The sequence below is a fragment of the Ostrinia nubilalis genome (genome assembly GCF_963855985.1).
Source record: "Ostrinia nubilalis chromosome W unlocalized genomic scaffold, ilOstNubi1.1 SUPER_W_unloc_1, whole genome shotgun sequence".
NCBI classification, from domain to species: domain Eukaryota; kingdom Metazoa; phylum Arthropoda; class Insecta; order Lepidoptera; family Crambidae; genus Ostrinia; species Ostrinia nubilalis.
Window position 1 is genome coordinate 1,937,284 of NW_026973566.1, and position 23,417 is coordinate 1,960,700.

At 40.6% G+C, this 23,417-nt stretch overlaps 1 protein-coding gene and 1 long non-coding RNA gene across 2 annotated transcripts; both read left to right on the forward strand.

Moving 5' to 3' along the window:
• The first annotated feature begins 587 nt into the window (after window positions 1-587).
• LOC135087362 (uncharacterized) lies at window positions 588-3,347 on the forward strand. Its single transcript, XR_010260771.1, has 3 exons — window positions 588-1,791; window positions 2,308-2,397; window positions 3,072-3,347. It is a non-coding gene; the product is annotated as an uncharacterized LOC135087362 (long non-coding RNA).
• Window positions 3,348-22,400: 19,053 nt separating this feature from the next.
• On the forward strand, window positions 22,401-23,297 carry LOC135087314 (uncharacterized). The gene has a single exon (XM_063982111.1). The coding sequence runs from the start codon at window positions 22,401-22,403 to the stop codon at window positions 23,295-23,297; it is 897 nt and encodes a 298-aa protein (XP_063838181.1).
• The last annotated feature ends 120 nt before the right edge of the window (window positions 23,298-23,417 follow it).

Consider the following 23,417-nt stretch of genomic DNA (forward strand, 5'->3'; position numbering starts at 1 on the left):
TTAAACGACTTTATAATTAATTACTTGAGTTTTATTAAACAGAACAATGCACATTACAGCAGTGATGGCGCAGACAAGAAAATAATAGTCAACGACCTGTCATCTGTCATTACGTAGCAAGAACGCGCCAATTTCAAATTACTACAACACAAACGAGTAACACTTGTGTTGTTGTCACAGCCGAATAAATTATAAATACAAGACAAAGTTTATGTTTGTACCTATGATCCGCGACAAAACAACAAGTGGGTATCAGAATACGAAATAAACTGAAACACGAATAAGCGAGTGCAAAAATTAATGTTGCAAATAAACGAATAAAACTGACAACAGATTGTTTGTTTACAGCTGTTGAGTGAGTTACAAAGGAACGAATGAAATGAACCATACAATTTGACGTATGAGTGAGTGAAACGTTAACGTAACGAGTGAATATTTTAAATGGAACGAATGAACTCAAAGTACAAAATGGACGAATAATTTTATGGAATGCGCTAGAAGTTTTCACTACCCGAAAATATTGATAAAATTGCAAGTTCACGATTTCGATGATATAATGTTAGAAATGTATTGTAAAATGTGTTCAATGCAAACATCAGTCACTCATTCATACTTATTCATTCGTTCCTTTTTGACATTCATTCCATTGGAGAGAATCGGACGGATTGCACGTTGGAGTCTATAACCTCCACCCCAAAATTGTTTTACAATTAATTAACGTGTGTCCAATGTGTCAATATACGCAATTTGAAATTTAACAAGTGTTTCCATGAACATTTGTTTTTGGTCCATCGAGCCTTCTATAATAGTGAAGAGGACAGTGATCATTTGTTTTTGGTCCATCGAGCCTTCTATAATAGTGAAGAGGACAGTGATCATTTGTTTTTGGTCCATCGAGCCTTCTATAAAAGTGAAGAGGACAGTGAACATTTTTATTGGTCATCGAGCTTTCTATAAAAGTGAAATCGTGAAATTACAATATTACATGGAGTTTGGTGTGCTGCAAATTTACTCATAAAACTGAACGTTGGTGGTCATCCCACTACAACCTGAGTGCCGTCATCAATCTACCGACCGGGTGCCGATAGTCATCATATTTTATCAATATACAAGTTCGTCGTGTGAAGAATCAAAATGGCTGAACGTATGCCGTCTCCCCGCCGAAACGCAAGACCATGAAGTTGGGCGCAGAAAGAAGCGAACATTGAACGAGTTGAAGAACGAACAAGAAGAACGAGGTGAACATAGGCGCTAATTCCGGAGGACATCATTCTTTACTTCTTCCCTTGTTAATGGCGATGGACTTATTCTGTTTCGCCACTAAGTGCATAAAGGTCATTCATTTCTTCCGTTCCTTCCCGCGTTTTTATATAGTTGGCGTCCTGTCATCTGTCAACTGTCTTTCATTCGTTCGTTTCATTTTTACTTGTCGTTAGAAATTTGTCTTTTCGAGATTTTGGATAAAATTTTAGTAAATAAAGTCGTGGTTCAATTTCCAAGCCATGGCCGAAAAGACATTAGAAAGGGGGTACGTGAAGGCAGGAATCACACGCCTAAAACACTTTTGTTTTTCGGATTCTTTCGAATCCGCAAGTGTCGACGCTCTCCGCTTAAAAAGAGAACGTTTAATTAATCTGTTTAAAGAATATGAATTAATAAACAAAAGTATCCTGAATACCAATGCCGATGACAGCGAGGACGTCGGCAAGGTTGAGGATGTATATTACGAGTGCATGGAGTTGTTGGACGCCAGACTAAACCGCCAAAATAATGGTATACAAAGAGAAAAAGGTGAGTACAGTCGTCTTCCACCAATAAATATTAAACCTTTTAATGGCTCCAACATTGTGGATTACTATCCTTTTATTAACATGTTCACATCGGTGATTGACAGTAACCAAAGTTTGACCCCATGCGAAAAATTATACTACTTACGCTCATATTTAATGGGAGAGGCTTTGGATATTGTCAAAAACTTGACTTTAAATGGTGACAATTATCAGGAGGCATTAAAATTGATTAAAGACAGATATGATAATATTCCAAAAATGGTAAATCATCACATAAATAGTATTCTAGAATACAAGGCATTCAATAAATGCACATCTCAAAATATTAGGTCCCTGATAGCCTTTGTCAATTTGCATTTAGCGGCGTTAAAAAATTTAAAGCAACCCGTTGAACACTGGGATTTGTTATTGATTAATATTTTGAGTAAAAAAGTAGATTCCTACACATTGAGAGGTTTCCATTTGGAAAGAGATGCAAAGACTCTTCCCACATTATCAGAATTGTCACAATTTTTAGAAAGGCGCGCATTAGCTATGGAGACAAATGAGGAGAGGCCTGCTCCAGCCAAATCAACCAGCAATGTAGCAGCCATCAAGACAACAATATGTAAGTTTTGTAAAAAGCCTGGTCATAAACTATATGAATGTGCATCTTACAAACTAACTTCAGTAAATGACAGGGTTGAGTTTGTAACAAAAAACAAGTTATGCAAATCTTGCTTAAATTCCCACACAGGGAAATGTAATTTAAAAATTAAATGTGCAAATTGCCACCAACAACATAACACATTATTACATGTTGATACAGTTTCTAAAGTGGCAAATAGTGCAACTGTTGTTAGCAACACAGTGGCCTTATCAAGTGGCTCTCATGTGGGTGATGTGTTGCTGCCCACTGTGTCTATCAGGTTAATTGATAAAAATGGTAAATTTATACATGCCAGGGCACTGCTGGACTCCGGCAGCCAAGTGTCTTTTATATCAGAAGCTTTGTTGAGTCAATTGGACTGTCAGATCAATACTGACAACCGTACTATCACAGGTGTATGTGAGGGCACGAGCAGTGTATCAAAAAGAGCGGAGGTGACAGTGTACTCCTCTATTAGTGACTTTAATGTAAAAACTTCCTGCTGTGTGGTACAAAACATTACTTGTTCTCTACCTCAGACATCATTTGATATCTCAACATTTAACATCCCCTCACATATCAAATTAGCTGACAAGAAGTTTAATCAGATGGGTGAGATCAGTGTTTTACTAGGATGTGACATATTTTTCCAGGTCCTGCAGCGTGAGTCGCTGCCAGTTACTCCAAATGGCCCTTTCCTGGTTAATACATTGTTCGGGTATGTGGTAGCAGGCAGCCTGCCTGTCTCCGCTGGTAACATCTCATCTTCTAATGTTTGTGTCACTATTAAAGGTAACAAATTTGGCTTCCATAATAATGCTTCTGAGACACCTTTTGATCCTATAGATCAAACATTTAATTATTCTGAAAATAATTGTAAAAATATTAATGACTTAGAAAAAACAATGTCAAATTCTTGGGAATGTGAAAAAGTACCAGGTTTATTCACTGAATCCTCATCTGAACAGCAATTAGCTGAAGAAATATTTTTGGAATCTGTTAAATTAGAAAACAATCGTTTTTCTGTTGCTTTGCCATTGAAACAAGATTTAGATCAGATTAATTTGGGTGATTCTTTGCACAGTGCCTTGCTAAGACTTTATAAGTTAGAAAAGAGATTTTCAAAGGATCCTGAATTGTTTGTAAAGTATAAAGATTTCTTTGATAAATACCTAGCAGATGGCCATGGAAAATATTTTGATATTTCAGACTATGATTTGAACAAAGGAAATGTTTATTTTTTGCCCCATCATCCTGTTTTAAGTAAAAGCAAAACCACTCCGGTTAGAGCAGTTTTTGATGCCAGCATGAATGCTAAAAATAAAGTTTGTTTGAATGATTTATTGCTAAATGGTCCTACAGTGCAAAAAGATTTGTTTGATATACTTATATTACTGAGAACTTATAAATATGTTTTATTGTGTGACATAAAAAGCATGTATAGACAGGTTTTAATTGAAAACAAGTTTTGTTGCTTACAAAATAGTTTTATGGCGTGAATCTCCGCATGATCCTGTTCGTTGCATTCAACTGCAAACTGTCACTTATGGCTTAAAAAGTTCTTCTTTCCTAGCTACACGATGCCTTATCGAACTTGCACAGCGCTACAAAAATGACTATCCTTTAGCATCTTTTGCCTTGCTTCATTCAAGTTATGTTGATGATATACAATGCGGCTCTAATCAACTGAGTGAGTTAGAGCAAATTAAGAATGAGTTGATTAAGCTTTTGGGTTTAGGAGGCTTCTCATTGCACAAGTGGTGTTCAAATCAAATAGATATTTTATCAGACATCCCTAGTGAATTACACAGTGTAACTGAAAAAGATTTTGATAAAATTAACACCTACATTAAAACATTAGGTTTATCCTATGATCTGTTCTGTGATATGTTTAAAATAACTTGTCCGGAAATTCATTTACAAGAGTCTTACACAAAACGTCAAGTGTTAAGTTTTATTAGTAAATTCTTTGACCCGTTGGGACTTGTTGGCCCTATCTTTACACAAGCTAAGGTTTTGATGCAGCAATTGTGGTTTGAAAATCTAAAGTGGGATGAAGTATTACCAGCTGAATTACATGATCAGTGGGTTCAATTCGTTAAAAGCTTAATTAAAATGCATTGCATTTCTGTGCCACGAAATATAAATACGCTTAATGCTGTTTCTATAGAACTTATCGGATTTTGCGACGCCTCCAATAAGGCATACGGTTGTTGTTTATACTTACGTGTAATTGACGCTGACAATGTTGTTAGAATCATGCTGTTGTGTTCAAAATCTCGCATCAATCCGAGGAATAAGTGCTTAACAACACCGCGTCTAGAACTCAACAGTGCTTTGCTACTTGCTATACTGGCTAGGAAGGTGCATTCGATATTAACACTTAAGTATGAGATCAAGACGTTTTTGTACTTAGATTCTCAAATAGTCTTGTCATGGCTTGGAATTGAACCAGCGAAACTCAGCGTTTATGTGTCTAACCGGGTTGAGAAAATAAGGCAGTTGACAAGTGATTTTCAATGGAGTTATGTTTCTACAAATGAAAACCCTGCTGATTGTTTGTCCAGGGGTGTACAACCTTGTTCCTTACAAAATAATTTGTTGTGGTGGAACGGTCCATCATATTTGAAGGACAAAAATTATAAACATTGTAAAAGTGATGAATGTGTTGAAAATGTCAATACCTTACCTGAAATAAAAATGACTAATGTCTGTAAAAATGTTAATAACTTACCTGAAAAGACGGTTTCAAATGTATGTACTGCTCAGGAAAAGGATAATTGTATTGTAGAATTTTTGAATAAATATTCTGATATTGATAAAATGACAAGGATCATGGCATACATGTTGAGATTTGTTCATAATTGTAAGATCCAGAATAAAGATTGTAAATTGAAAGGTTTTTTGACGCCTAAAGAACTCAAGTCTGCATTGTGTTTAATTTTAAAAATTGATCAAGAAAGATATTTTCATGTAGAAATTAATAACTTATTATCGAATATGCCAATAAAGACAAATATTGCCAGTCTGAATCCATTTGTTGATGCTCAGGATTTACTAAGAGTGGGAGGCAGATTGCAAAATGCTGTATTATCATTTACTAAAAAGCATCCAATTATTTTGTCTAAAGATTCAAATATGACTAAACTAATTATTTTACAAGAACATTTGAGACTTTTGCATGCAGGACAGAAATTAGTGTTAAGTAGTTTATCTGAAAACTACTGGATTGTTAATGCTAATAGGGTGATAAAATCTGTATTATATAAATGTATAATTTGTTTTAAATTAAAAGCAAAAAATGCAACTCAGTTGATGGGTTCATTACCTTTGGATAGAGTGCAAATGACACGTCCATTCCAAATTGTGGGCACTGATTATGGTGGTCCCTTTTATGTAAAACAGAGTAGAATTCGCAAACCTGTTATAACTAAAGCATATATTGTTATATTTGTATGTTTTGTAACTAAAGCAATTCATATAGAACTTGCTTCTGATATGTCAACAAATACATTTTTGGCCTGTCTTAAGAGATTCATTGCTCGTAGAAATAAGCCTACCAAAATTTATTGCGATAATGCTGCTAATTATAAGGGAGCTAATAATGTAATGAAAGATTTATATAAACTGTTTGACACCACAGAACACCAAAATGCTGTGATGAATTACTCAAACTCAGAAAGAATAACTTTTCATTTTATTCCATCTTATTCCCCAGTTTTTGGTGGTCTGTGGGAGGCAGGCATAAAAAGTGTTAAACACCACATGAAGCGTGTCATTGGTGATACTGTTTTAACTTATGAGGAAATGTATACTGTGGTTGTTCAAATAGAGAGCATATTGAATTCAAGGCCCATTACACCCATGTCTAGAGATCCTGAAGACATGTCCTATTTGACACCTGGACATTTTCTCACTGGTTCGCCTCTTATTACATATCCTGAGATTAATGTCACAGACGAACCAATTGGTAGATTAAATTTTTGGAAACAATGTGTAAAAATGCAACAGTGCTTTTGGAAGCAATGGCACAAACAATACCTAGTTATGCTTCAGAGTAGGCCTAAATGGAAAAATGAGTCTAACAACATTAAGATTGGGACAATGGTATTGTTAAAGGACGACAATGTATCACCACTGAATTGGCCAGTTGGTAGAGTCCATGATGTTATGCCGGGCAAAGACGGCAAGGTAGAAGGTAGAGCCTTAGAAATAAAAACCTGTAAAGGTTCAATTATTAGAACTAGTATAATGAAAGTTTGTGTCTTACCTATTCGTGAAGATTAATATTGGTTTATTAAGCAATTTGTTAGCCAATAAAGGGCATTTCATATGTTTTTTAAAGAACTAGATAACTAGTAATTAAGAAAACTTCACTTTAAGATAAATAATCCTACATGCCAATGTGTGTAATCCTTGTAGATGTTTATGTTTATATTATTTTAGTTAACTTACTAAAGATAAAGTAGGTTCATGTTTAGTTTAAAGTTAAAGTAAGATATTGTATGTAAAGGTTTCGTAAGATAATGATTTCCTAGTTACTTTATTCAATCTTTTACGATAAGATTAGTGTTTGTAATACTGATTGACTATGTTTCGCATTGAAAATTGGGTTTTAAATTCTATTTCAATACTGTCTAGAGGTTGTTTAATTCTAACTATTAGACCGTATAAAAATTAAAAACTTAAAATACAGTCCACAATTTATTTAGAGCGAGTTATCGAGTTAAATTTTTTATTTCATGTATTAAGCAGAAACTTTTGCCTTTGGCCCCCAATATGTTCAATGCAAACATCAGTCACTCATTCATACTTATTCATTCGTTCCTTTTTGACATTCATTCCATTGGAGAGAATCGGACGGATTGCACGTTGGAGTCTATAACCTCCACCCCAAAATTGTTTTACAATTAATTAACGTGTGTCCAATGTGTCAATATACGCAATTTGAAATTTAACAAGTGTTTCCATGAACAAAATGAACCTAATGTCTTGAGAAACGTTACGAATTATTATTTGTATGAGTTTACGGTAAATATTAGGTAGAAATATTACGGAAAATTCCCAAAATATACCAGCTATGTTTACGGGTCGGATTTTAGATATCAAAATTAGATCAGGAGCCACCTGTCCCGAGTTTCGGCACCATAAAGATGTGCAGTCAATGGCCCTGCCGGAACAGGCCGATTGCAGCACTCTGGGTCAGAACCCCTGAAAGGAGCCCTGCCAACAAATTTACGAATCGCGGTTCGCTCGCCCACCACCAATAAACAACCACTTACCAATGGGAGCAGGCTTTTCTTCCACGTACGAGTAGACAGGGTGGTTTCTTCTAATCCTCTTTTGAAATCTAGCGAGTGCGGTCTGCAGCCACGCGGTTTTCACGCGCAGGTCGGATCCCAGCTGGTAGTCTTCGGATTCAGGTGCAAACGATGGGGCACAGAGATAATTCACCCAGAACACTCCACAACACTTCTCAGACGGAAATACAGTCAAAATATAGCGAAATTGAAAATATTTGCAACAGCAATTTAAACGTTGCAGCTCGCGGCGAGGACGGCCATCACACTCGTTTTTTCAGCCAATCAGGATCGACTCTCATTGATATGCTCGTAGGAATCGAGCGTTGCTATTGGTTGATTAGAACGAGCGAAACGAATGAAGTTTTAAACGAATGTTGGCGCGGCATGATTTGAAATAGTTACGTTTACTGTACAATGTTTCTTAGGTATTTATTTCCTTAGATTGTATTGTAAAGATGTTTATTTTAATTTTAGATGCAAAGATTGCGTAGTTCCTTCTCGCTTAAAATTTAGCCATTATTATTAGTTAGTTTAATTCCTATCAAAAGTCCTTTCTGCTTTCTTTTGCCATTAACCGTGACTGCCACATCGCGATTTCTAATTAGTAGTAGTAGTTCCTGAGCAGTTCGCAGTTTTGTTGGCCAGATAACGGAAGTTCGCGTTCATGTTGCAGTCACGGTGAAAAGTCGGACATTTTACTAAGTGCCTAATACTCGGTGTTCCAGGGTTTTTATGCCGGACATAATAGTAAAGGCAGTCTACACCACGCTCAAGGAAGGACGAAGCCTACTGAAGCTGTCGGACACCTACCTCAGGCCAGTGTTGGAACTATTTAACCGTCCCGGTGATACCAAATTATTTCTGATAAGAAAGAACCCGACCCTGAGAGTACTTAATTTTAGATTTTAATTAATATAAATAATAAGGAATAATAACTGCAGAACTTCAATAAACTTATTATCTTGTATTTGTTCAGTTTCATTCATTACAACGTAACAAGTGGCGCCCATTCTCGCGGTTCTTGAGGTAATTTGGTAGTAACGGGTCGTAAATACTTTTTAGTTTTCTCGGTGTTGGTAGTAGTTACTTGGTGAATGGTATTTGTAAAACGATTTTGTTTGAGTCTACGCTAACAATTTAAGATGGTGAGTAATTTTTATTTATTCTGTATTTAGCTTAAATTAACTACTTTTACTGTAATACCTTAAAATTGTTATACTCACGATCTGAAATTTGTATAAATTTTGCCAATAAATTTTTCTGCCTATCTTTTTTAATATTCTTGACTACTCTTCTCACACTACTTTTAATTAAATTAACGGAATCGTTCTGTCACATAGCTGATTGATGTAACAGAATGGACTTAAAAAAAAAATAGGAATCATAAATATTTATAGTATAGCACCTAATACTAGATTAGTTGTGATACAATATTTGGTTATTAGATTTTACTAAAATAAAAGTTTTTGCCCTACTTACTCGGTCTATTTAACAGTCTTATTTTTCGATATTAAACATGGACTATACTATTAAATTCCTGTCACTTCAAAAATCTGAATTGGAATACGAGGTAGGCCTGCGTGGTGATACTCCGGCAGATACTGTTGTTGAACTACGGAGACAAATAACTAAATTATCACGCGGATTTTCATCCGAGGACATACTTGAGTCACATCTCGATGCACATGAAGATTTAAAAGGCGCTAGGGAGTGCTTGTACAAAAGCCAAAGTAATATTGGTACTCTTAAAACGAAATATGATAATAACTTATATTTGCGCACTCAAAACTTTTTGAATCACATTTATTACCGTCTTACAAGGATTAACCCAAACACACCTGATGACACTTCCCTCTTGTCAGAATTAAATAAACATCTAACTAACCAATACAAAGAAATTAATAAACTGGCACCTACTAAAACTAACACCTCAACATCAGAAAATACCAGTGAAGGAATGGAAACTAATAGCGCTACCACAAACATTGCCGTTACATGTGACCGTGGAATTGGTTCAGACCTTCACAAACTTAAATATGACGGAAAAACATGCACGCACTTGCGTGCATTAAATAGAAAAAGTTGACGAGTTTACCAAGGCCCGTAATATAAATTCTGACAGGATCTTATCGTTTGCTGCCGAAATTTTTACTGACAATGCCTTGCACTGGTTTCGAAGCATTCGAGACACCATTACAACCTGGGAAGAACTAGCTTTTCTCTTAAAAAAAGATTTTGGACAATTTGATTATGACTACAGATTAATGTCTGAGATTAGAGCAAGATCACAGGGTGAAAGTGAAAACATTACTGTCTACTTATCTATTATGCACTGTATGTTTTCACGTTTATCTCGCGCACCAAGTGAGGATGAAAAGCTGGAAATTTTATTACACAATATTAGACCTTGTTATGCTGGCATTTTAGCTACCTCCCCAGAAATAAAAAATATTGAAGCACTACGAAGTCTATGCCGTAATTTTGAAAATTACCAATCTAGGTTGTTACAGTTTCGCGAACCACCAAAGGTAACATCGGAAACACTCGCTCCTGAATTTGCCTACAATAAACCTAGCACATCACAAACTAAAACATATAACAATACTATGTACAAACCTAATAACTACAACAAATACACCACTAAATTTTTATCACCGAAAAAAAAAATTCTGGGTCATTTGAGTTATTGATACTAATCCTATTTATGCAAAAAAAAAAGTTAAATAAAGCTACTCAAAATATCATCCCAAAATTGGTAATATTTGGACACACGCGTCGCTAGCACTAGGTATTTACGCTCAACGCAAGGCCGCCCGTTACTATGGAGAGAGATGCGACGTTGCCGGCCCGACGCTTCCTAAAGGCGGCGGTGTACGTTTGTTGTGCGGCCATTATCGGGCGGGTGCCCGCGGCCCCGCGCCGCCGTCTCGCTCGCCCGGCCGCCGGCCGCGGTCGATCAGTTGCGCGCGCGCGAGCTCTTGATCGGTCGTGAACTGTCTTGTTAACATTGTATCAATCAAGTCAATAGTGTCGTGCAATTATTACGTTGTCTTACCAATTCACCTCACGTGAATACGTGTTAATGATACGTGCATTATTATTCTTGGCCGGAGAAATTGTGTAGTGCAGTTTTACGACTGTACCGGGACAGCCACACTTCAGCACGATGCAGGGTGCTTATCAAAGCATTGAATTTTGCCGGTCCTAAGGCCGATCCTAAGCCCGGGTAAGTATGAAGGGAAAGTTGAATTATTTTTATTATTTTACCTAAGCGCCTACTAAAACCACCATCTAAAACTGTTCGCACCACTCAGCTGTTATGGCGGATCTTAAATTCACGAACTACGGACGACGTGCGATCTCAATTGGAGTTACACAGTAGGTATTATTATTAACTAGTGTTAAAAACTCACAGAAATACAACGTGACGTATTACGTAATTACTAAATTACTGTTTTCGTCCTTTGCCCTGCGTTCAATTACATTCTAATTACCTACTTGAAATGTTGCAATAAAAATAGCCTAGGATAGGTAGGTAAGTAAAACATTATTATTATTCTGTGATGATAACACTGAAAGCCGCTGTTTTGGCAGATCTTTGAATGACATATTGCTTTTAAAGTCGTAGTAGCCTCGTAACGACACATTGGTGTGTATTCGTAACGTATTCACAGTAGGTAGGTATTTCATTGTATTATTAACTTACAATTAGTGTTAACAGTCAGAATACCACGTAAAGAAGTACGTAAGTGTAATGAAACACTTATTAGAACTCAAAATTACTTGAAATGTTGCATTAAAATGGTCTAAATTAGTAATAATAACACTGGAAGCGTGGTCAAGACGTGAGCGAGACAGACAGATCAATGTGCGAGCGCGTACGACTACTCTACTGAATGAACGAGCAGCGGAGTGGCCCAGCTGTGACGCGTAAAATAGGGACTAAAGAAAATTTAATAAAAAAATTAACTTTATAAAAATTTTAATTTTTTTTTTTTACTTTATAATTTTCACACATTTCTACATAACCTGTTAAAATTTTTCCGGTGATAAAAAAGTAGTGGTGTATAATGACTATAATAAAACGAATAACACTCCTAACTACACTAATGCATTAGATACTGTACCGGTGAACTCCATTGCAAATAACAGTAATTTAATGTAAAATTCTTCTTCTTCTTCTTCTTCTTTTCAGCCAAATGACGTCCACTGCTGGACAAAGGCCTCCCCCAAGGTTTTCCACAATGAACGGTCCTGCGCTGCCCGCATCCAGGCTCTTCCCGCGACCTTTACCAGATCGTCGGTCCACCTAGTAGGAGGCCTGCCCACGCTACGTCTTCCAGCCCGTGGTCGCCACTCGAGAACTTTCCTGCCCCAACGGCCATCGTCTCTACGAGCTATGTGCCCCGCCCACTGCCACTTGATTTTAGCAATTCTGCGAGCTATGTCGGTTACTTTGGTTATGGTTATGGATGGTTACCAGTTAGGTAGGTCCAACTTCGAGAAAGAGGTCAATCGTCGAATCCAACTCGGATGGGCAGCGTTCGGGAAGCTTCGCCATATACTCACGTCCGAAATACCGCAGTGTCTTAAGTCGAAAGTATTTGACCAATGCGTGTTGCCAGTGATGGTATACGGATCTGAGACGTGGTCGCTTACTATGGGCCTCATAAGAAGGCTCAAGGTCACCCAAAGGGCGATGGAGCGGGCTATGCTCGGAGTTTCCCTGCGTGATCGAATCAGAAATGAGGAGATCCGCAGGAGAACCAAAGTAACCGACATAGCAAAATGTAAAATTGCCTTTCTAAAATTTCTTTTCTTTTTCAAGACGATCCTAAAGTCATGGAAATATCTATAAGTAATGGTATCCATTCTTATGAAAATCTCACTGAGCAGCAGAGAAAAATAGCTGATAAAACCATCAAGCAATTCACGGATATATCTTTTGAACATAAAGGTCTAGGCAGGACACACTTAATCACCCACAAAATTGATACTGGCGACGCCAGTCTTATTAAGCAAAGATATTACCGTATGTCACCGCACATACGTAGATTTCAACGATTTAGGCGGCCAAAACCCAGTTTTCCAAAATCAATCTATTGAAAAATAAACCATGTACGCGGATAGTACACACTTCCAGGAATACCATGGTACCTTTTTCAATGTTCAACGAGCGCAAATCTACCCTCTAGAGTAGTCTGAATGCGATAGTTCGCTTAACGTGTATGTATTTGTTTTCGGGCGCTCTTAAACTTACAACTTTTGTAAATTGCATATTTATTTTCAAAACCATTGTTTTCGAGTAACAGTGGTGGATTGCGATAATTAAGGATAGAGCCTATGTTTTTCAACAGTAATTTACTTAGTTTTTGTTTTCCTAAATATATTTAAAAATTGTCAAAGATAGCTGTATCAGAAATGAATTTTTTTTGTATTTTTTATTTTAAAGTGGTCGTTTAACTAACTTCAGGGTCCGTCCGAGCAATAATTTCTTTATTTTTTAATAGTTTACATATTGTTCTTAAAATCTACAAAAAAATTTGCCGCGGAAACCCGCGCTTTTTTAAATTAACAGCATTTGAAGATTTGGAGAAAAAATTGAGCAAAATATCATTTTATTGCTACTTTGTATTAAATCCATTTACTTTTTATTTTAGGCCTGTCTGGTGCCTCGGGTACTAAAGTAGTTACTCGGAATTACTTATTTGACCAGATACAAAGGCAAAATTTACCAAGTTTCAGTGATAAACTTGATTTTTATGAAGATTTTCTTTTGAGTCGTTATGGAGACACAGAAAATGCTGAAAAAAGTTTGAAGCAAAGTTCTTCTTATGTGAAAAGCTAATTCAAGAAGAGGTGGATGAAAGCCAATAAACATGAAGAAGTGTTTTTTAAAAACAAGCCGCAGAAGCCCCGAACAAGCATTTCCGGTCATATCGGCTTAACTTTGCTAGAAAGTTTTCTAGAAAGGAACGCAATGTAGATAGGCTTTTATTAACATCAGACCCCTTGATCAGCTCCAGGAGACACAATAAGACCTTCTCGCAAAGCATTCCTTCCTGAAACAATGGAAATGATGTCTGCCAAGCCAAGTAGCAAGTAGTGACCCAATGAGGAATGCTCTCAAAGTGAGATTGATATACCTACCTACTTATTGTTATTTTATAAAAATACAAAAATTTGCCAAGTGCGTGTCGTTCCAAGCGCAGTGTAGGGTTCCGTAGTTGTCAGTCGTTACCATAATATATTTCATAAGCAAGCAATTACTTCATCTAAAGTCACTTTTAATATTTTCTTCTAAGGATTTTTTATTAAGTATGAAATTTTACACGAGTTAAACGACTATTACTCTTGAACTAACTGATCTATCTTAATCGTCATAGTTTTCCTTAAAAGTTCATGAAAAGCACTATTATTATGAATTTTTCCAGATTTTTCAAACCAACACTTTAGTTTTTAGAGTAAAAAAAATTATCACTTTAAACTTTAATATTTTGCAAACGGATCACTAAATCAAAAAATAGTCTTAGAAACCCCTATCATTTTAAATGACCTATCCAACGATACCACACACGATGGGGTATCAATGATAACAATGAAACTTTTTAATATATATTTTTTTTAAATTTCTATATTTAAGTGAAAAATGTTTTATTATAATTAATAATAAAAGAAATCAGTCAAAAATGGTTTATTTTAATTTAATTTTGTACTTATAACTAATTTCAAGCAAAACATATTTTTGGCCGCCTAAATCATTGAAATCTACCTATGTGCACCGGTCAAACAAAAAATAATCGCGGAACAGGTTGACGAAATGCTTGCTATGGACGTAATAGAACCCAGCGAAAGTCCATGGTCTTCTCCTGTACTGGTGGTGGATAAAAAAGATGGAAAGCCACGTTTCTGCCTAGATAGCCGTAAACTAAATTCTATAACTAAGAAAGACGCCTATAACTTACCCTATGTTTCTGAAATTTTGGACATTCTAAGAGAAGCTAAATACATATATGTCAAAGCTAGACCTATCTAAAGCTTTTTGGCAAATTTCAATCCACCCCCCGGATCGCGAGAAGACCGCTTTCTATGTTCCAGGTCGCGGCACACTAATGTTCAAAGTTACTGCGTTCGGTTTGTCCAATGCCCCAGCAACTCAACAGCGTCTTGTAGATCTTCTCTTCGGAAATGACTTTGAATTAAAGGTGTTTTGTTTCCTTGATGACGTCATCATTATCAGCAAAACATTCGAGGAGCACGTATCACTCCTAAATCGTGTGCTGACTAAACTAAGTGACGCAAATCTGACGATTAATCTAAGCAAATTTCAGTTCTTTTGCAGTCGGTTGCGCTATCTCGGGTACTTAGTGGATGAAAAAGGTCTCCGTACTGACCCTGAAAAGGTGGACGCTATTTTAAATTTTCCTACTCCTACAAATAAAAAGGAAGTTAAGCGTTTTCTGGGTACAGCTTCGTGGTACAGACTATCAGTACGTACAGACAGTAATATCAGCAATAATATCTGTAATGTCAGCAATAGCTGGACCCCTAAATAAACTAACTTCCACTAAAAAAAATTCTCCAGCCTTTAAATGGACTCCGGAAGCGGATAGGGCATTTCAGTATCTGCAGTCACTTTTAGTAGAAGCTCCAATTTTGGCTTGTTCTAACTATGAAATGCCATTCGACGTCCATACAGATGCTAGCAATTTCGGGGTTGGAGCAATGTTGTCACAGACTATCGACGGCATCGAGCATCCGGTTGCCTACATGAGCCGGTCTCGCTCAGGTGCCGAACGTAATTATAGTGCGACAGAAAGAGAAGCTCTCGCTGTTCTGACTGCATTAGAACACTGGCGCTGCTATGTCGAAAACGGTAAACCATTCTCAGTCTATACAGACCATTCCACCTTAAAATGGTTTCTATCTCTTTCAAATCCTACTGGTCGCCTTGCGACCTTGCGAACTTGCGCTCGGAACGCCGGAGCGAACGGACGTGCGCGCGGAGCTCTCGCGGTCGCTTCGATTTTCTGTGTGCGGGTATTTGCGGCTCAGTGCGGCTAACCTCGTGTTTTTCAAATTGCGTTTTTACATTTTATTTGTGCCAGTGTTAATAACTGTGTTTTTGTTGTGGTGTTAAACTTTGTACTTGCTGGAAGCTTGAATTGCGAAACAGACGCTTGAGAGCTTTCTTTTGGCGAGGAAACCCGTAGCTAAGTACCCTAGACTTAAGTTTTTAAAATTATCACTTCACGGGATTTATTGCAACAATATCTATTTTAACGGTAAATAATATTTACCCTCCCGACGTTTCGGCTCGGTTGCACGAGTCATGGTCGCGGGCAGACTGAAGAGATGCGGCGTCGTCTGCTCCGGCGCGATGAGTTTTCTTCACCCACCCGCATTTGCACAATATTTTCGTCAGTGGTACAGTCAGTCCGACAAACTACACTAACAGTGTCCGGGTTTCTCTGAGACGGCCTAGAACGCGATTTGTACTTCGTTATCACCGGATTCCACGCTGATGATAGGTTAAATCCATCTTCTCGATTGAAATTCTTATGCTTTTTAATTTCAATGGCTTCACGTATCAACCTAACATGGTAATGCCTATCAGTTGAGAGGATTTTCGGGTCATGAAGTTCCATCCAGTGATTAACGTCCGAAGTTAACAAATGTTCAGCTATCGCAGATTTGCACGTCTGTTGGTTCTTTACAGCCGCTATGTGTTCTTTGACTCTTTCAGCTATAGACCGCTTAGTTTGTCCTATATAAGAACTACCACAGCTGCAATCGATCTTATAGACACCCGGCGTCTGAAGAGGTATAATATCCTTTGGCGAGCGAATTTCCTTCGTTACTTTTGACAACGGACTATATACAGTCTTAATGGAGTATTTGTTGAGTACTGTTCCAATTTTATCCGTTACCCCTTTCACGTACGGAAGGAAAGCTGGTTCCCTGCTCACCATTGGTTGCTTATCCCTCTTGAGTTTTTAGTTTTAGAGTGCTTTATTTTAACTATTATCAGTGTTTTCTGTGTAACCTGAACCTTTTTAGGCTGGTTTTAGCTTTAGTTTTGTGAGCACGTGGTGGCGTGCTTTGCACGTGCATAACCTCAACGTATAATCACGTGGGGGACTTGGCACTGACAGCTGACAGCTGACAGTTGACACTGACAGTGACAAGTTTGACGTTTGGTGTGCTGCTAGCGCCATCTGTGCTGACTTTTTGACTTTCGACGCTAGCGCCATTTGTGTTTTGACTTTTTATTTTTAATTTACGCCGCTAGCGCCATCTGTGTGTGTTTGACATTAATTGCGACACTAGCGCCACCGCTTTTGACAGTTGTGACAAGTGACGTTTGAGTGACAGTGACAGTGACGTTTGACACTGACACTGACATTTATAGTTTTTAATTAGTGGCAACGTTCCGTTTCACGCGAGGTCCGCCGTCGCGCGGCCTCGCGCGTCTTGAGACGGGGCGCGAACATTTAAACGCGCTTTCGGCTTTGCGCTTTTAGCCTATCCAAAATTAGAACATTCGCTTGATATTGCGCTTTAACTTTTTGTGCTTGTGGTTCTCAAAAAGAGAACATTCGCTTAAAAATTTTTGTTTTGTTTTGCTGCTTCAAAAGTTGAACACTTGCATAGTCTTAGTAGACCAAGCGCAGCATGTCGGCGCCGGACGACGACGACCTATCGGCCTTCGCCTCTAGGCCGAGCATCGGCAGGAGCCCGCCGCAGCGGTCCTCGCCGATCCCCATTGCGGCCGAGAAGCGGTCGCTGACGTCACCGGATGAGCAGCAGCGCATTGTTAAGGTGTCGACCTCGGCTGACCTCAGGAGGAGAGCTCCCCCAGTGGCGGGGCTGCTCACATCGGCGCCGTCGACTCCGTCGGTCCGGCCGTCGGTGTCAGCGCCCGCGCCCGCGCCCGCGGCACCGCAGCAGCAGCAGCCACAGGCCGACGTGCAGCTGTCGAGCGCGACCCCAGCGGAACTTTACGAGCGAGTACATACGATGGTAAAGAACATAATGGCGGTGGTCACTAGCGGAGGCAGCAAGCTCAACAAGGCAGAGGTGAACGCCATTTCTGGCTACGGACAGGAGGTACTGGCGGCAGCAGGAATCATGGACTTGCGCATGTTGGAGGCAGAGGCAGCTCTCAAACTTAAGGATGCCAAGCTGCAGCACAAAGAAGCTGAGAACGAGCTCCTGAAGGCGACTCAGGGCGCAGCAGCGCCAGCAGCAACGGGAACTTCCTTCCAGCCCAGCAGCCGCCAGCCGACCTTCAGCGACATGGTACGCAGCAGGACAGCCCAGATACCGATACCAGCAGCTAAGGGCCCAGTGATCGCGGTGTACCCAGCGGACTCAGCTTCCGAGACACTTAAGACTGCAGAGGACACCAAATCGGAGCTGAAGAGGGCCGTCGACCCGCGCAGACTTAATGTCCAGATCGACCGACTACGAAAGGTGGGCAACGCGGGTGTGGTCATCCAGACCACATCCCCCGAGTCGGCCAGGCGCTTCAAAGAAGCAATCCCAGCTTCTCTCTCGGCGGCACGAAGTTCGCCGAAGGCTTTGCGGGGACTGTGGACGAAGCCATGCACGGCCTTGTGTACGCTCTGTGCCCGGACGACGACCCGTCTAAGGACACAGAGTACCACAAACAGGTGCGGATCTCGGCTGCCCTGGTCCCCTCTGGCCCAGACGCGTCTCCTCCGTCCCTTGAGAATCTGCGAATCATGGTTAAGCAATTGCCCAACACCGCACCGGGACTGGATGGAGTGACCGCAAGAATGCTGACGCATGTCTGGAAGGCCGCATCGGTGGAGTTCCACCTGGTGTACGCCAAGTGTGTGGAGGAAGGTGTGTTTCCGGATGTGTGGAAGGACGGTCGACTGCTCGTGCTGCCAAAAGGTAATGACAAGCCCCTCACCGACCCCAAGGCGTACCGACCAATTACGCTTCTCTCGATCTTGGGTAAACTGCTTGAGCGTGTAATGCTACACTGCGCGCCTCAAATCTCTAGCGGGATGTCGGACTGCCAGCATGGCTTCACCAGAGGTAAGTCGACAGTGACAGCGATCGACGCGATTACCGACACGGCCAGGGCGTCCACAGCGAAGTACGTCCAAGCAGTGTTTCTTGACATCTCGGGTGCGTTCGACAACGCCTGGTGGCCGATGGTGATGTTGAAGGCGAAAAGAGGAGGATGCCCGCCCAATGTCTATCGGATGTTGGCGGGATACTTCTCCGGACGTCGGGTTGACTTAACCGTCGGCAGCCGGGAGTTGTGGAAAGTTTCCACCATGGGGTGTCCGCAGGGTTCTGTGCTTGGGCCAACGTTGTGGAACGTTCTGTTGGACGACCTGTTGAGATCGCCGATGCCGGAGGGGGTGAGCATGGTGGCGTACGCCGATGACGTCACCATTTTGATTGAGGCGCAATCGAGAGCCAGCATCGAGTCGAAGGCCACAGAGGCCCTTAACATCGCGACTGATTGGGGAGCCCGGAACCGACTGGGATTCTCTTCTGCCAAGTCGTCTATGATGACAATCAGGGGGAAATTCCAGAGGCCCCCAATCATCAAACTTGATGGCGCCTCGATCCGACAGGTGAGCTCAGGAACAGTGCTCGGCGTGGTAATCGATTCGGGTCTTTTGTTCACGCAGCATGCACAGGACAATGTAGAGCGCGCAGCCAAATGCTTCGGGAAGGTTTCGCGTGTGTCTGCGTCCTCCTGGGGCATTCGATACCCCGGTCTGCGCATTCTCTACCAGGGAACGTTCGTTGCCACGCTTGTGTATGCTGCGGCGTGTTGGTTAGAGCGGGTCAAAGTCCAGTCGGTAGGCGGGATTGTCCTGAGGGGGCAGAGGCCGGCACTTGTGCTGCTGACGAAGGCCTACCGGTCTGTCAGCACGGCCGCGCTCCCGGTCTTGGCCGGAGTGTTGCCCGCCGACCTCGAGGTGGAGTATGCTGGACGGACGGCTGTACTGAGGACGCGCCAGCTCGCGACCCTGGACGATATGGGCAGTCGAAAACGCGATATACGGGATTCGGTGATCGTATTTTGGCAGCAGCGTTGGGAGCAGGAGACCAAAGGTCGTGAGCTCTATCAGTTCTTCCCGGAGGTGGCTGGTAGGCTCAGCATGCGCTGGGTCCAACCGGACTATGTGACCTCGCAGATACTCACTGGACACGGGTGCTTCAATAAAAGGCTGAGCGACATGAAGCTGCGAGAGGGGAGTATGTGCGAGTGCGGCGAGAGTGAGGAGGACAGGCACCACGTTCTGTGGTACTGTCCTCTGTATGAAGACCTGCGGTGGGAGATGCTGAGTGGGATAGCGCTCTCGGAGGGTCACGGTCCTGCGTGGTACCCTGATCTTGTCAGCTCGGAGGCGAACTTCGCGCGGCTGCGAGGTTTCGCGCACGCGTGGCACAGGAGGTGGAACAGTCAGACGCCTAGCGCAACGTGCCAGTAGAGTCCATGCCCCAGAAGGGGGAGAGTGGCAAGGGACAAATGGACAAAGAATAAAGAACTTGTAGAGAGTCAAGCATTGCGCGCGGTGGAGTGCAATCTGCCATAGGCAGCCGCAATTCCGCGCGCATCTCTCAAGATTCGGCCACAATAACCGCGAGGTTGGTATGGCCATCGGTGGTGGTGGGATTTGGTCGCCTTGCGAGGTGGGGTGTTCGATTATCCTCATTCAATTTCGAGATAAAACATCGTCGAGGCAAGGACAATATTATCCCGGATGCTTTGTCTCGATGTGCTGTCGCTGCAGTTACTACAACAGCATCTTCCAGCTCAAGTGATGACACTATCAGCTCTTCCACGCCCTCACCTCCACACACTACAGACAACTGGTATTTAAATATTTTTAACGGATGCTTAACGACACCATCTAAATTTCCAAATTACAGGTTAGAAGGAAATGTTTTATATCGGTACATGAAATGTAACAACACCCTTCTTTCTGAATTTAGCTGGAAAGAGGTTGTTCCAAATGAATATCGCGATAGAACTATATTAGATAATCATGCTAATGAAACAGCAGCTCACTTAGGTGTTTTTAAAACGTATCGCCGCCTTCTATTTTATTTTTATTTTTTTTAGTTTATTTTGGAACAACAAACAATTACACTTATAAATTAAGTATAAAACATGGACATAGAACACATATTAGGTAAAAGCGTAATCAGCCCCGTTGTCCACAGATACAGTAACAAAATATGTGGAAAAGATATCAGTATAAACTAAAATTTGTGTGCTTAGTGCACAAATTATAATAGCCTAAATGGCACTCTGGTGTAATATAAATAGTTTCATCAAAATCCGTTCGGCAGCTTTCCATTCCGTTTGGTACTTAACAAAACATTAGATTTTTTTTTTTTAAATTAAGTCTAGATCTAGAAAAACAAACATCAACCATCACAAACTCACATCCTTGATAGATTGGTGCAATGCTTTTCTGAACGAGGCAGGTGAGCTTGCGAAGAGTTCAAGTTCGGTGAAATGACAGTTGAACATTTTAGTAATTCTATACAGCGGCGCGCGCTCACCTGCATTCGTTTTACATGGAGCGTGTGCGAATATTTGCGGTTTACGGGTCTCCCGTGTAGGATATGAACGGTATGGTATTCTAATGTATATTTGGTTCATAAGTTTATTACAATCAAATTTCCCACTACAAATGTTATACAATAATAGTTGATCAAGGAGCAATCTTCTCGTTCTAAGTGTTAGCATAGAAAACTTATTAAGGAGTACTTCGTACGAGCGCTTGGAGTGGTAACAACGATAGTTCATAGATCGTAGGAATTTACGTTGCACAGATTCCAGCTGATCGTGATATTTGGTATATAATGGATTCCAAACAGATGAAGCGTATTCTATCTGAGATCTTATCAACGCGTTATATAAAAGAATATAAGACTGAGGTCTTTTAAAAGCGAGGCTGACCCTCATTACGAAGCCATACATTTGGAAGGCTTTATTAATTATATGATCAATGTGTACGTCGAAGTGTAGTTTACAATCCATTAATATCCCAAGGTCCCTAATCATAGAAACTTTTTCCAGCGAGGAACCACACAGTGAGTAAGTATATTTTAAATAGTTAAGTTTTTTTGTAAAAGTAATAGATTTACATTTAGTTAGACTTAGGTGTAGTTTATTTGTTGTACATTAATCAGAGAGTCGATTGAGATCCGCTTGTAACCTGTGACAGTCATCTAGGGTAGTGATTTCACGATAGATCTTAAGATCGTCAGCATATAGCAAGAAGTGAGTATGTCTAAAGCACGCATTGATGTCATTAATGAAGATAACGAAAAGTAAAGGCCCAAGTATTGAGCCTTGAGCCACGCCTGAGGTGACTCCAATAATGTCGGAATTGAAACCATTGATAGCGACTCGCTGTGTCCTATTTCTGATGTAGGAGGAGAACCACCTAAGCAAGTTTCCTCTAATGCCATTAAACGCAAGCTTTTGTAAAAGAAGGCTGTGGTCCACCTTGTCGAAAGCCTTACAAAAATCAGTTTCATTCCGTCTCCGTGCGTGGACAAACCGGTCGCGTCCCCACCGCCGTGCGCTGATCGTAGCGCGTCACTGTATCGGGTATCGGTGTTGTTAGTGCACAGAGTAATAACGCAAATAGAAGCTACATCGAAATGGCCCTAAACAGCACGTTCAATCAAGGCGACCTTTCAATACAAGAATGTAAGACTGGCGAAATGAGCGTCGACGGCTCGCTAATTGACAAGGAGTCACCGCCAAACTTTGTCACACACAGAAAAGGGACAAGTACTGAAATACAGGAATTAAGATCAGAATTGAAAGCATTTCAAACAAGCATCGTTTCTACTCTCGAAAGTTGGTTCACTCGGCAAGATGAAAATTTCTCAAAACTTATAGACGACATGAATGAAATGAAGACCTCTATTCAGTTCATCAGAGATAAATATGAAGATTTGAATACTAAAACTGAGGACATTGCGAGGCGAGTTACTATCCTGGAATCCACGACTGCTCAGGCTAACTCCTCGAGTATCGCACACCTGGAAGCCAAGATAGACATCATGGAGCAGCAGGCACGTCAATGTAACCTTGAAATAACCAACATACCGGAGAAACGCGGGGAAAATCTTGCGTCCATGCTTGAAGACATAGCTACTCTTGTGAAGGAAACCATACACAAGCACGACATAGTAGCGATTCATCGCGTTCCACACGCCTCCCCTGCCTCACAGCGTCCGAAAAATATTATAGTGAAGTTCACAAGCCGTCTAAAACGTGACAGTTTGATATCAGCTGTCCGCCTGCACAAGGGAATAACTACGGAGCAGCTGAACATCTCTGGCCCACCGCACAAAGTCTTCATCAATGAACATCTTACCCTGAGAAACAAAAACTTGTTCCGGCAAGCGCGAGAAGCGGCGAAACAACACAGTTTTCGATTCGTGTGGGTGAAGCATGGGAGCATACTTGTGAGACGTAGTGAAACCTCCCCGATATTCTCCATCCGCTGCGAAAGTGACTTAGTGAAAATCACTTCTACGGCCAAATGAGTGCTTTCTTTATACGTGATCAGTGGTGTAGTGCTTTTTCAGTTATCTAAATTACTTAGTTATGCTTATATTTCTCATTATTTAAATGCTATTGTAAATTATCATACTCTTAACGTTATC